General features: G+C 38.5%; 2 protein-coding genes across 2 annotated transcripts; one reads left to right on the forward strand and one right to left on the reverse strand.

Annotated features, from left to right (window-relative positions):
* The first annotated feature begins 860 nt into the window (after positions 1 to 860).
* On the forward strand, positions 861 to 3,480 carry LOC110930104. The gene is made up of 3 exons (XM_022173332.1): positions 861 to 1,349; positions 1,398 to 1,454; positions 3,412 to 3,480. The coding sequence occupies exons 1-3, from the start codon at positions 861 to 863 to the stop codon at positions 3,478 to 3,480; spliced, it is 615 nt and encodes a 204-aa protein (XP_022029024.1).
* A 2,379-nt stretch (positions 3,481 to 5,859) lies between these two features.
* LOC110930114 lies at positions 5,860 to 13,149 on the reverse strand. The gene is made up of 2 exons (XM_022173343.1): positions 13,092 to 13,149; positions 5,860 to 6,512 (listed from the first exon to the last, which is right to left on the reverse strand). The coding sequence occupies exons 1-2, from the start codon at positions 13,147 to 13,149 to the stop codon at positions 5,860 to 5,862; spliced, it is 711 nt and encodes a 236-aa protein (XP_022029035.1).
* Positions 13,150 to 13,795: the final 646 nt, after the last annotated feature.

Here is a 13,795-nt window from a genome sequence, read left to right on the forward strand (position 1 = left end):
AAAGGTATGCATGTATGTAATGACGTAGGAAGGGTTTGTACGTATATAGATGTGCATGTATGTATGTATAAAGATATGTACGAGTGTATGCATGTATGTAATGATGTAGGAAAGGTTTGTACGTATATAGATGTGCATGTATGTATGTATAAAGATATGTACGAGTGTATGCATGTATGTAATGATGTAGGAAAGGTTTGTACGTATATAGATGTGCATGTATGTATGTATAAAGATATGTACGAGCGTATGTATGTATGTAAAGATGTAGGAAAGGTACGTATGTATGTAGAAGTATATGTATGTATGTAATAAGACATGTATGAGAGTATACACGTATGTAAAATTGTAGGGAAGATATGTACGTATGTAGATGTGTATGTATGTATGTAATTACGCATGTATGCATAATTTAGTCACGTTGAGGGCTAACGTTATTAATGGTGCACCTTGAGAATGAAAAGTAATGCAGGTACATTATTGAAGCCTCACCAGGAAATGGATACGCATATGAAATGCTTAAAGTTTGAAAGATGACGAAATGTGAAGTGTACGCGAATGAATCTTGTTTATATAATGTGTACTAATGTTATGAATGTATGTGGTGAGTGCAGGTTATACGGATAACGGGCGGATTATCACAAGAATTAGAGATCGAAGACCGAGTCACGAGATAGATTGTACGGGAATAATTAAGTATGTACTATTAGTAAACATGACTTATATTTTATCTTTGTAAAAGATACATTTTAAAACGAACTTTCAAGTAAGTCAAGACGTTTGTAATGAAAGAAATTTTATGGCACGAATTTCCGCTGCGACTTTTGACAAATACGAATTAGGGCGTAACATTGGGAAACATGCGGTTCCTTTCTTTTCGTACCAATGGACTAAATGGGTACCAAAAAAGTGAACGTGCTTGGAGAGAAGAACAAGACCGCTTGGCTACACTCAAAGGTTTGAAAAAAATAAATATGCTACATGGACCGGCCACATGTCGTTTATGTGGGGAGACCGATGAAGACGCAAATCATCTTTTTGCCTCGTGCTACACTACTGCGATTGTTTGGCAAAAGGTTAGTGCTTGGTGTAATATCCCTCCGATTTACGCCTATGATTTCAGAGACCTGCTTAAATTTCATAAAAGTTCGAATAAGTCGGAGCATAAGAAAAAGCTGGTGCAAACAATTGTGTTGACAACATGTTGGGAGATCTGGAAAGCTCGGAATGACACCATTTTTGCTGGGAAGAGAATAGCGGTTGACGGAATTTTCGGGGAACTACAATCTTTGGCGTTGACATGGATCAAACATAGATCAAAGGATGCGCTCATGGATTGGGAGAGTTGGGCAAATTTTAGTCTCTACTCTGTATTTTAAAATATTTGTGTTGTGTAGTTTCAAACTTGGGTGATTATCAAAGGGGATGGCTATATTGTTGCTAACACCTCACTGGTAACATCCGCCTGTAAAGTATTTTGGTGATGATTAAAAGAAATTTGCCGTTAAAAAAAGCAAAGTAAAAATATATAAAACTCACTTAATTTTTTTTGAGTAAATTACAAAAATCGTCCTTTATGTTGACACCATATTGCAAACTATGTCCTTTACCTTCAAAACGCACAAAAAAAACGTACTCGATGTTTTCAAACCTTTGCATGTTATGTTCTTTAGCCCTAACTCAGTTAGTTTTCATGGTTAAGTTTGACCAAATGGACCACACATAGGGATATTTTGGTAATATTATTCATTTATTTAACCACAATACGACCCGTCACCATTCAACCACCAATAACCACCACTGCAACCACCATGAAAACCCCTCAAATCGAAAAACTTGCAACCACCATGAAGACCCCTCAAATCCACCACCGTAACCACCATAAAAACCCCTCAATTAAAGTTATCCACTCAATATTATTTGACCAGAAAATCCATTAGCTTGACATAAGCATTTGGCAACAACTTAAGTTCTGCAAAAAGATTTAAGCAAGAACTCAGCTGTCATATCCATTTTTGTAGAAAATTTTGAATCTTTGGAGGAATCGTAGCATTTGGAGATCTGGGTATGAGAGAAATTTGGTTGAGAAAGTGGGTTTTCTTGGAGAGTTGAAAATAGGGCTGTGAACGAACCGAACGTTCAGCGAACAGTTCGTGAACCGTTCAACAGGAAGTTTGTTTATGTCTGTTCGGTTAGCTTAACGAACGTACACGAACAAAAAATTTCGTTTGGTTAGCTTAGCGAACGAACACGAACATAGGCCTCGTTCATTCGACAATGTTCGTGAACGTTCGGTAATATGTTCGTTTACGTTCGTTCGTGTCCGTTTGAGTATATCAAAAAATAATAAATAATAAACATTTTGTCTAAACGTATTGAAAACTTGAAACCCTATTTTTTCTAAGTTAGATAAATTTGGACATTCTAAGACATTTTTGGGAATAATTATGTCTAAATTAGTTAAACTTGATTCATCGTTTGGTGGTTTAGTAGACTTGTTGTGTTTTGATTTATATTTGATAGTTGTATTTAACTAGTTATATCCAATTTTTAAGGATAACAATGTTTTTATTTTTTTTATTTTCAAGTTAAATGTTCGTTTACGTTTGTTTTTATTTGCTTGCATTCGTTTGTGTTCGAGACCAGTGTTCACGAACTGTTCGTGAACAACTGAATTTCCTTAACAAACGAACACGGATATAAACTTATGTTCGGTATGCGTTCATGAACAATTCACAAACAAGTTAATTTTCTTAACGAAGGAACACGAACATGGCCTTGTTCGTGTTCGTTCGGTTCGTTTACAGCCCTAGTTGAAGATGTTGATGAGAGTTGAAACGAGGTGTGGATTTAGGGAAGATGTTGGGGTTTGGAAAAGGGTGGTTGGTGGCGGAGATGGCGGCAGTTATGATGGAGGAGGTCGACGGTGGAGGTTGGTTGTTGTTTCTTTTTTGGATTTGGTGGTCATCCAAGAGATGGGGTTCAGATCTGGATTTGAGTTTGTTTGAATCTGGTGGTGAGCAAAGGTTTTGAAAGAAGTGTTATCAAATTCACCCCCTAAGTCACATTAAAAAATTTTAATAGGACGATTAAACTGTGTGGCTATTAAACGGTGAAATTTGACAAAGGTTGGGAAAGTTTCAGATTTATATTTTAAGGGATAAACCCATATGAAATATGAGAAGTTATCAATGAGTACCATGTAGTATTTATAGCCAGTTTTACTAAGCACAAGAGATGTCCACAAATCACAGTGAATAATATCAAATGGGGCAAAAGTAAAAGAATTGGAAGTGTAAAAAGGCAATCGTTTACTATTAGATAACTGACAAGAATGACAAAAAGTAGACTTTGTCTTATTACATTGAAAATTGAAATTACGACTAAGAATATCTAATACTTGAACACCAGGAGGTCCAAGACGATCATGCCAAGGGTGAGAGGCAGAAGCAAGAAAGCAGGCTTGTGGAGGAAGTTTAGGAGCTGTGAGCGGTGATGCGTGCTAGTGTGTATATTTTAGATATATATTTTAAGCCCTTTTTAAACTTTTTAGCCAAGTTTTAAATTTATAAAACACGATATTTACTAACACTAAACACACATATGGGCAAGTGCACCCATCGTGGACGTAGTATAGTGTTGGTAAGATACCGAGGTCGTCCAAGGACACAAGAGCTTTTAGTACCGGTTTATCCTCAACGTCTAATCAAATCAAAATGTTAGAAAAAGATTTTTAAACTAAGAAAATAAAACTAACTAAATGCTGAAAAATAAAATAAAAGTAAAAACAGATAGACAAGATGAATCACTTGGATCCGACTCGTGTGTTAGTATAACCTTTGATTATTTTCGCACTTTTGCACTTGTTTAAGAGATTATCTTAGTTATTGTAGTAGGCCCCTCTTTTGAAGGCGACGTTACCCTCAACCCAGTAGTTTGAGTCAGCAAGGATACAATCCTAAAGGGTCGGATTATTGAAAGATAATTAATTAAGTTATTAATGCAAATTATGGTAGGCCCCTCTTTTGGAGGTGACGTTACCCTCGACTAAGTAGTCTGAGTCAGCAGGGATACAGTCCTAAATAGCCGGGTTATAGTATTAATAGTAGTTAACTTATGAGGGGATCAAAGAGTTTGGATCCCCGCCATCAAATACCTTTGGGTATTGAAGGAGGTCCTACTAAATTTGACCCAGGTCCCTTGCAGGACCTCGAAACGCTGAACAAGGGCAAGACCCTTACCAAACTGTTCCCTTAACCCCCGACCAGGTAGCCAACATACCTCCATATAGACCATGGAGATATGAATGGTGAAAATCTTTTATTTTATATAGACAGTAAAATAATGCCAAGACACCACGGACAAACGATAAGGAAGAATCACCTTCAACATAAGCAACTAGTTATTAAAGTCATTAATACAAAACCAATTAAAAAGTGCAAAAGATTAAAAATAAAAAGTATTATACTAAACACTTGTCTTCACCAAGTGATGTAAGAGACTTAGGCAAACATGGCCTTGATTGTCAAGAACTCTTACGATCAATCTTGGATCCCGAGACGACTCACACACTCTATGATGGACAATGGATGATGGTGGTGGATGATGGTGTTGTGATGGTGGGGGGGTGGTGGATGAAGTGTGAGAGAGGTGGTGTGCCAAGGGATGTGTTGCAATGAATCCAAGCACTCCTATTTATAGGCTGAACAGAGGCCTGGGCACGGCCCCGTGTCCGCTGGGCACGGCCCGTGCCCGTCTGACACTATATCTCTTCATTAATTGTAATTCGCAATTACAATTAATGCGCCTGCAGTACTTTGAGCACGCCCCCGTGTTCACTGGGCACGACCCCGTGGTGAGCATTAGAAGCTTCTATAGGTTTGTCTTTTCTGCTGCTTCTTGGGCACGGCCCCGTGCTCGCTGAGCACGGGGCGTGTCCAGTCTTCTGCCTTCTCTATTTTGCTTGGGAGGTTGCTGTCGAGGGGCCGGGCAGTCCACTTTTGTTCCCTTTCTTGTATTTATGTTAGATTTAGCTGTCTTTTTGCTTCTTTTATTAATTTGAGCTCATTTAATCCTGAAAATACAAAAGGAAGACAAAAACACACTTTTTCCAACATTAGTACTTAAAAAGGGTTAGTTTTATGCCTCATTTGATGTAATTTATATGTTGCATTTTACACACATTAGCGGGTAAAGGTCTCCTGTGCTATTGTGGCGCGAAAGAATTTGTCCGGTTGGAAGATCCTTCAAATTAAAACCAAATGGGTCAAATTCAATAGATAAATTATTATCACTAGTAAAACGGCATACAAAAATTAAATTTTTGATAACTTTTGGGCTATAAAGGATATTGGGTAGGATATAGGTTCGGTTGTTTCTGGTTTTAAAACCTATGCTAGATCCATGGATGGGTAAACATTCACCATTGCCAACCAGTAATTTACTACAAACAGGAGAAGATGATGGGATGGAAATCATACCTTGTTCAAAGGAGACATGTCTCTCTGCCCCGGTGTCCATATTAAGAGTTGGGTCTGGTTGCTGAAGTTACATCGAGGTGAAAGCTGCCTGAAGATCAAAGGGGCACAAGGCATTATAGCCCGGTTGCTGCGGTGGTCCAGCAGAGGGAGCCATAGGCTGGTAACCTGTGAAGTGGGTCTGAGAGGACTGATCAGTGGGCTGCTGTTGCTAGGCCGAAGCTGCACTGTTGGGCCGGTTTATGGGCCAAGGAGATTGGGTTGGGTAGGGACAAGGTGGAGTGTTCCACCAGGCGCATTGTGGGTAACCGGTATTGGTAAAGGGCCAGGGAGTTTGAGGCTGTGGAGACTGATTTGAAGACGTCGACTACTGTTGCTGCGACTACCGAGAACTACCACGGCCTCGACCACCGCCACGATAATTCTCTCCACGACCCCCACGACCACGTCCTCGGTACCTGGTTTGCTGCTGAGAAGACTGATTGTATTCGGGCTGCTGAGAAGAGTGGTTGGGCTGCTGAGTTGTAACCAGAACTGAGGAGGCGGACTGCTGACGCGCCTCAAGGCGAATCTGTTCGTCATGCAACATGCTCCGAGCCAAGTCCCAATCAGCGTCTTGGCTGTTAATGAGGGCAGCCGTGGTGTCAAACTCAGAGGGTAACCCACGGACCAACTGGAGAACAAGTCGAGAATCGGTGATTGGCTGGTCCACGTCTCCCAATTGATTCGCCAGTTCCTTAAGACGCTGGCAATAATCATCTAGAGACGAACAGGCGGCAAGAGTAAGGTTGCAGAACCTGGTTTCTAAGGCTACTGCACGTACCCGTTTATTACTGAGATAGAACTTTTCCATCTTCAACCATGCTGCTCGTGCGGTAGTTTCCGTGTCAATAATTTTGCTAAGAAGATCGTCTGATATCGTGTCGTATATCCATTGCAGAACGAGGGCATCTATTTCTTTCCATGCAGGGTACTCAGGAGTCGTATCAGGCGGTGGTTTTGTGTCGTCTATATGATCAAGCAACTTGTTAGCGACTGCATGAAGTTTGAATAGCTTTGTCCAGGACGAATAGGGAACCTTCGTGCCATCAAGTGTACGAATTTTCTATTGGATATTCGTAACTGAGTAGGCAGGGTGAAGGGGGGTGACGGCTTTTTGGGAAGATTCAGGGGAATCGGCTGGTATGGTCATCGCAGTGGCTGGAACAGAACTGAAAGTCTGTTAAGGGTCGGCTAGGGTTTGAAAAAAAAAACGAAGGGAAGGAGAAAAGAATCTCGTTAACCGAAGCTCTAATACTATAAAAGTGTTTATGTTATGAATTGTGAATGAATATTATTGATCAACAAAGGCTCCTTATATAGAGCAGATACAAAACAACCCTAGCTGTATTTTTGGAAAAGATAAACACAATTCTATACAATATTTATCTAATAAATAATGCACATAATTATCTTCTTAGTTATCGGCTAAGAGTCGGTTCGTGGTGATGGGCGGTGGGAATAGGTGGTGGTGATTGGCAGTGACACTTCTTTTTCTCTCTAAAATTTGTCTCTCACTCTACTTCTGTCACACACACTATGTGTTTATAAAGGGCATATGAGAAGATGATGAACAAGAACTAGCAATTTGCCAATAATTTGGTTTTGAGAACACATAGTGCTTCTGATCTTAAAATCTAAAACAATTTGCAATTAATTTGGTTTTTGATTTGTTCTTTATTCCAAACAATTTGCACCAATTTTATTGAATAATTAATTAATTGATTAATTAACTAAATAAGTAAAATTATAAAAATGCCCTCACATACCCTGTACATGACCTGACTTAACATTGAAACTTAACTAGGTCAGGGCTAAAGGATGTAACGTGTAAGAGTTTGCAAACATCGAGTACATATTTTTTAGGTTTTGAAGATAAAAGACATAGTTTGCAATCTGGTGTCAACATAAAGGATGGTTTTTGTAATTTACGTTTTTTTAATTATATTATGTATTTAACATGTTGTAAGAAAAATAAGTTTTTAACATGAAAAGTTCTGAATGCATATGAGACTTTGTGGCGGATCTAGGATTCGTTCTTAGCGGTAACGTTTTATAAATAAGCGGTAACGAAATCGAAAAAACGTTAAATTTTTCCAAAATTTACACTAATTTTACACTATCGCCAGAGCGCCAAACGATAGCGGGCGTTGCCCTTGTCTAAACATAGGTCCGCCCTGAATATGACTTGATTGGTTGACTCTCAATCCCAGTACAATCTTTCCTGCAAGCAACAGTTGGAGTTAGCATGAGTAGATTCTTTTCATTTTTATCCTTTTACTTCAAACTATTCTTTGCTTCTACCACTCTCGAGCAGCAATCTAAAGGATTTTTTTTCATTATAACATATATATCTAGGATTTTTTTTAAATGTGCCTCCGGAATAATGTGCCCTGGCCGATGTTCCTTCCCACCCACCCTAGAGCCGCCTCTGCTTATTAGGTTTGCTTTATTAAAAAATTTAAGATGTTGTGACAACATTAAAATGAAGGAATGCAATATAATGTGTTGAAAATGTAGAACATTGAGATAATATATAATTGTTTTCTTTTTTGATGTGTGTATTTTTAAGATGTGAAAAGTTCTATAATGACCCTGTTGGAGGCTAATCTTTTACGGATCGAAGGAGGAGTCGGTAAATAGGGGTGGTCGGAGGAGATTAGAGCATTCGCAATGATGACCCAAAAAATATGTGAGTGAGTTTAGTTATATTATAAGGAATGGTTGTCGGTGTTTTTAAGTGATTCTGAGCATTTTTGAGTGATTGTGAGTGGAGAAGAGAGAAGATATATGAAAATATTATTGTTTATCTGTAAATATATGGGAAAAATATCTGGAGAAAGAAAACCTTATAAATTTTTGAGTAAAATGCACGAATAGTCCTTGTGGTTTTGCAAAATAACACCTATAGTCCCTAACTTTTGAAAATTACACCGGTGCTCCCTATGGTTTGATAGTTTGTTACTCGGATAGTCCCTGGAGTGGATGTTCGTTAGTTTTCTGCGTTAAGTGGATGTGAAATGACAAAATTACCCTTCATCTTCTCCACTCTATAAAAACAAAACAACCCCACCCCAACCCTACCCACCCCCACCTTTCTCTCTGTTTCCCCCACCATTAACCACCCACCTCCACCTTTCTCTCTCCCCCCCCCCCCCTCATCTTCTCCACTCTATAGTTTGTTACTCGGATAGTCCCTGGAGTAAAATGCACGAATAGTCCTTGTGGTTTTGTAAAAGATTATCTATAAATAATAATATCTTAGTTCATGAGTAATTAAAAGATATCAAGTTATCAACTAATTTAGAGAAAAAATGAGTGGGAAAATAATTCTAAGGATGTATAGAAATACGACATGTGTCCTCTAACAGAATCAATGCAACAAATTCATCAGTTTCTGGATCGAGTTTTCTTTTTTTATTAGCTGGATTAGTGATCAAAATGATGGGGTTTCAGTTAAATTTGTTTTTTTGGTTTTGTCACACTTCCAATGTGGCTAATTTATTATTCTTACATGTTCATGATTGATCAATTTAGGAGTATAAATCTTGTAAAACTTTAAAGCTTGAGTCTGGACCACCGTTTTTGACATGGATTTTGTGGTCTTGTAAATGGACCATAAATATATGTGTTGCGGTTATGATTTTTGTGGTCAAGTTACTGTTCACCGTATTTTACATCAGGATCAAAAGTGGAGCATTCTTTTCGAACAGAGCAACTAAAATCCTCGTAATCGTCTAGAGAAGATGATCGTTAGCGAAGATGATCGTAGAACGAAGGGTTTAGGAGGGTTTGGAGAAGATTTTTGGGGAAGATAATAATATCTGAGCTTTATGAGGTCAAGGGTCAAAGGGATATTTACTTTAATTAGTTTAATTAAGTAATGTGTTATAATAAAATCATATTAACATTTTGCCCTTATTTTGCCCATGAGGAAAATGGCAGAATAACAGGATTTTATTAGATAAATATCAAGTGATTTCATTTTTGGACCAAAATAATAATAAAAGTGAAACCAGGGACCCAGATTTAAAAGCTTTGAGTTTTGAACTAAAATGACAAAAGTGATCAAACCTCAGAGACCAAAATGACAGTTGACTCTGTTATATATAAAATACATGACACATGTTACATGTTTGAGTGGTCTAAATGGTATATATCTTTAAAAACCTCATTTATTGTACGGGTTGAATAAATATAATTTTATATATTAAATAATAAAAAATTAGATCTATAAGAACCATATTGTACGGGTTGAATAAATGTAATTTTATATACCAAATAAAAAAGTTATATCTTTAAAACCACGTATATTACACGAGTTGAATAAATGTAATATTGTTTACCAAATAATAAAATAATACCAAATAATTAAAAAATTACATCTTTAAAAATATGCGCATTACACGGTTTGAATAAATGTAATTTTCTGTACAAAAATAATAAAAAATACATACCCTTAAAAAAACCCCGTGTATTGTACAAATTGAATAAATCTAATTTTATATATCAAATAATAAAAAGTTATATTTTAAAAAACCTCATGTATTACATGGGTCGAGTAAATGTAATTTTGTATAGTGAAAATAAAAATATTTAATATATTAATACAAAGTTTGTTTTTCGTGATAAAAATAGATTATTCTGTTGTTGCAAAATTTATTAACGAAGTCTCAACAAATTTAACCCTTTAATTAAAACTCTGTAAATGTATAAATGATAAATAATATTAGTTAATTTTATTTTAAGTTTCGTAAAATCTTTTTGATACCAAACTAAAAAAAACGTTCAAATATAATTAATTCAAATAAATAATATTATAAATGAGATGGAGATTAAACTAAATAATAATTATCCATAAGATATTAAACTAATAATATTTAGTAGGAGAGTTATCTATAAAATAAGATATTAAATTAAATAATATTTAGTAGAAGAGTTATCTGTAATTAATTATAAGAGATTAAATTAAAATAATAATTATCTATAAGAGATAGTCTAATATGATGACAAGTGTCCCTAAAGTAGTTTTTTTTATTATATAGTATAGATATAATTATTTAATATATGAGTGATGCAGGAAAATAAAGGTGAGAAGACGTGACACACGTGCGTAAATTTTTTTTATTTATTATATAGTATACATAGATTTTTAACGGCGACTTTAAATTTAATTTATGAAACTTTTGATCGCATCCCTCGCATGAGGAGACTCACCACCCTACTCTAGCCAGTTATATTGACTTAACTGGGCCAACACTTACTTTAGAATTTTGGCTGGCATTCAAAGAAAAAACTACATAGATACTTGCGCGAGTGTTTAACATGAAATAGATACGGATGTAGGTAAGATGAAATTATATATTGTGTTTGGGCCACCTTTGCTTGTTTCAACGCCACCTTAAGAATGTTCTCAAGAGGGTAAAAAATGTATTCTTTTGCTCTTTTTTGGTTTTTATTGTTTTTAGTGATATTAGATTTAACTTCAACTTTTATTAATTGGCTGATAATATTTCTATCTTTTGAGTTGTACCACATCACTCCCGACTTTCAACTTATTGGCCAATAGCACTCCCAAACTAACCCAACACTAACATAGTTTGTTGACATCAGTTGCCACGTCACAAAATCAGTGCTACGTCAGCTGTCACGCCATCAAAAAAGCCAAGCCAGCTGCCATGTCATCAAATAAGCCAAGTCAGACGCCACGCCATCGAAAAATTCCACGTCAGATGCCATGTCACCACACAGATGCCACATCAGCAAAAACTTAACTAGGTTGAAAGTTGAGAATGGTGTGGTACAAATCAAAAATTGGGAATGCTATTGATCAATTAGTGAATGTTGGGGTTATTTAAATCCAGTATCCCTTGTTTTTAATAAAAGCTTCATTTCGTTAAATAAATATAAAACTTACCACTCAAAACAACTTTTAAAAGTACAATCTTGTTATCTTTTTCTATTTTTTAAATAATTGAAATTTAAACCTCTCTATATTAAATCATTAGAATTTCATAAAAAAAATTTCCATATCCACACACACCCTATATTGACATTTAACATGACAGGGAATAGTTCTCGCTTTTCATTGGTGTATAGTAACGGCAAGCCAACCTAGGTTGGTGATGAAACAATGGTTAACCGGACAGGGTTAACTCACTGTTCTCGTCAAGAAGGGTTAATCCCTTCCTCCCGAGGATCACTGGCTAGATCGTCCGTTGGTTGATCTCCTGCACAAGGAAACAAGTCGTGACTCGTAACAAGGAGGATGGGGTGGGGGTGCTCCTTGTTACCACTCTCCGGCGTGAGAATCAGTAGTTTGCTTGGGAAGCAAGGTGTGATAGTAGTAGTGAGAGAGTTGTGAAGAGATCCCTCAAACCTGGTTTAGGGTTGGTATTTATAGCCGAGGAGTGAAGGAGGAGTTGAATGGATGGACTGACGATGTGCTGCCCTTATGCAGGTGTGTCAGGCTTGTCGGTTGTGGAGGTGAAGCCACGTCCTACTGCAGTGTCAGTCTGTCGCTTACGTATGGCCTGACAGGCGACTGTCATTGGTGCCACTTGCTCTTTGGTGTCAGTTCCACTCGCCTCGTGGGCAGGATACGGTGCTGCGCCACATCGCTGCCTGCGGTAACTACCGTTGTTTCCGCGTTCTCACTCTGGCTAAGTTTGCGGGATGCGGTGCCAGGCCGCATCGCCACTTGTGGTGACTGTTGCTGTTATCCAGATCCCTTGTATTGATGAAAACGTTCATAGGATGCGGTGCGAGGCCGCATCGCTGTGCACCCATTTTCATACACCAGGTAAGGAGATACACATAGGATGTGGTGCCAGGCCGCATCGCTTATGCCTCTTATTTTCCTATCGCTTGACCGATTGGATTCGACCGCTGTGTTCGCGCGTGCTCGCACGGACACAGATAAGTTCTTGCTGGTGGGGGTTTTTGATAAGTAATGGTCACTCGCGGTAATGCTGACGCGAGATCTGGGACCATACCCATTTAAGTCCCCCCAGTCTAGTGTTGCTGCCTCGTGCAAGTTGCATATGGGAGGAGCACTGCACTATAGTGTCTAGAAGGTAGTTCGTAGTTTGGAGAAGATTCTAGGCCATGTAGATGGCTCCTGCTTCTAGAAAATCAAGCCAGGGATCCGGTATAGTCATGTGACATCTCTTCCGTACCGGTGAGCAAGTTTCGTCTGATGCGAAATTCTCAGCCTAGGGTTTTGATCCGGTAGTATGGTCTACCATTTTTTGATGTCATCAGGGTTGGGTGCCACCTGTTGGTGTGTCACACCAACCTCTGAGATGGTGAACGAAGAAGAGAGGGCTTCGAACCAACCTTTGAGATCGTGGCTCAAGACGTCGGTAGGCTTCGAACCAACCTTTGTGACGGTGACGGAAGACGTCCGCGGTCGCAAATCTAGTTGTAACCTCTGTAGCAGTTGATGCAATGCTGTGAGTGCCTTTGCTCAAGCTCTATGTTCAGCAATTGGACATGTAATGATGATCCCTACTTTGTGGGGTGTTCATGTTCTTCCAATTAGCTCTCAAGTAACCGCACGTCCTTTATGGTTACCTCGTTCCTTTGCATTGTTGGCTATGTTTGGTCGAACAACGTGGGGTACTTGCGTCATTGTTGGCCGTGTTTGGTCGAACAATGTGAATCTGGATAATGGTCAAATAAACATGGTCATAGGCATGGCTGTGCCCACCATTGTTTATTCTATCCAGCTCTTAAGTGGGCAAACAAGGTCGTAAGCAGACTTGTTACCACTGTTCCTTAGCTTGTTGTTCAAGGAGAGCCCCTTAGATGATTGGGACTCTTGTCCGCACCTGTTTTGTAGCCACTTTCCTTCACGCTTCAATGGGAAGCAGTTTTCCTTGAAGTAGTTTCGTTCACCTGTGTGATAACTTAGTCGTGGCTCTTCCGTAGCTACCATTCGCGGAGCTGGAGGTGTAACCGCAGTGACTCATGAGTGTCTGCGGTTGTCTAACAAAAGACTCGCTTCAAAAGCGTGTTTTGCTTGGATGCGGCTCTTGAAGGATCAGGAGTCAGGGTTGCTGATGTGCGGTCGCGCATCATACTTATCATTTTCCTTAACGAGAAGCTGTTTGCGGACCCTCTGTGGTTGTGAACCGGACACGAGTAATTTGAAGCTTGAAGGCTTTTGATGGAGTGCTTTTGGCTTCATCCTAAGAAGCGGTTTTCGCAGTCCAAAGAACAACGCTGGTTCTGAGTATCTGACACACCTGTGCGGGCTCGTGTGTGTAATCTCCGCA

The sequence above is a fragment of the Helianthus annuus genome, chromosome 15, assembly GCF_002127325.2.
Source record: "Helianthus annuus cultivar XRQ/B chromosome 15, HanXRQr2.0-SUNRISE, whole genome shotgun sequence".
NCBI lineage: Eukaryota > Viridiplantae > Streptophyta > Magnoliopsida > Asterales > Asteraceae > Helianthus > Helianthus annuus.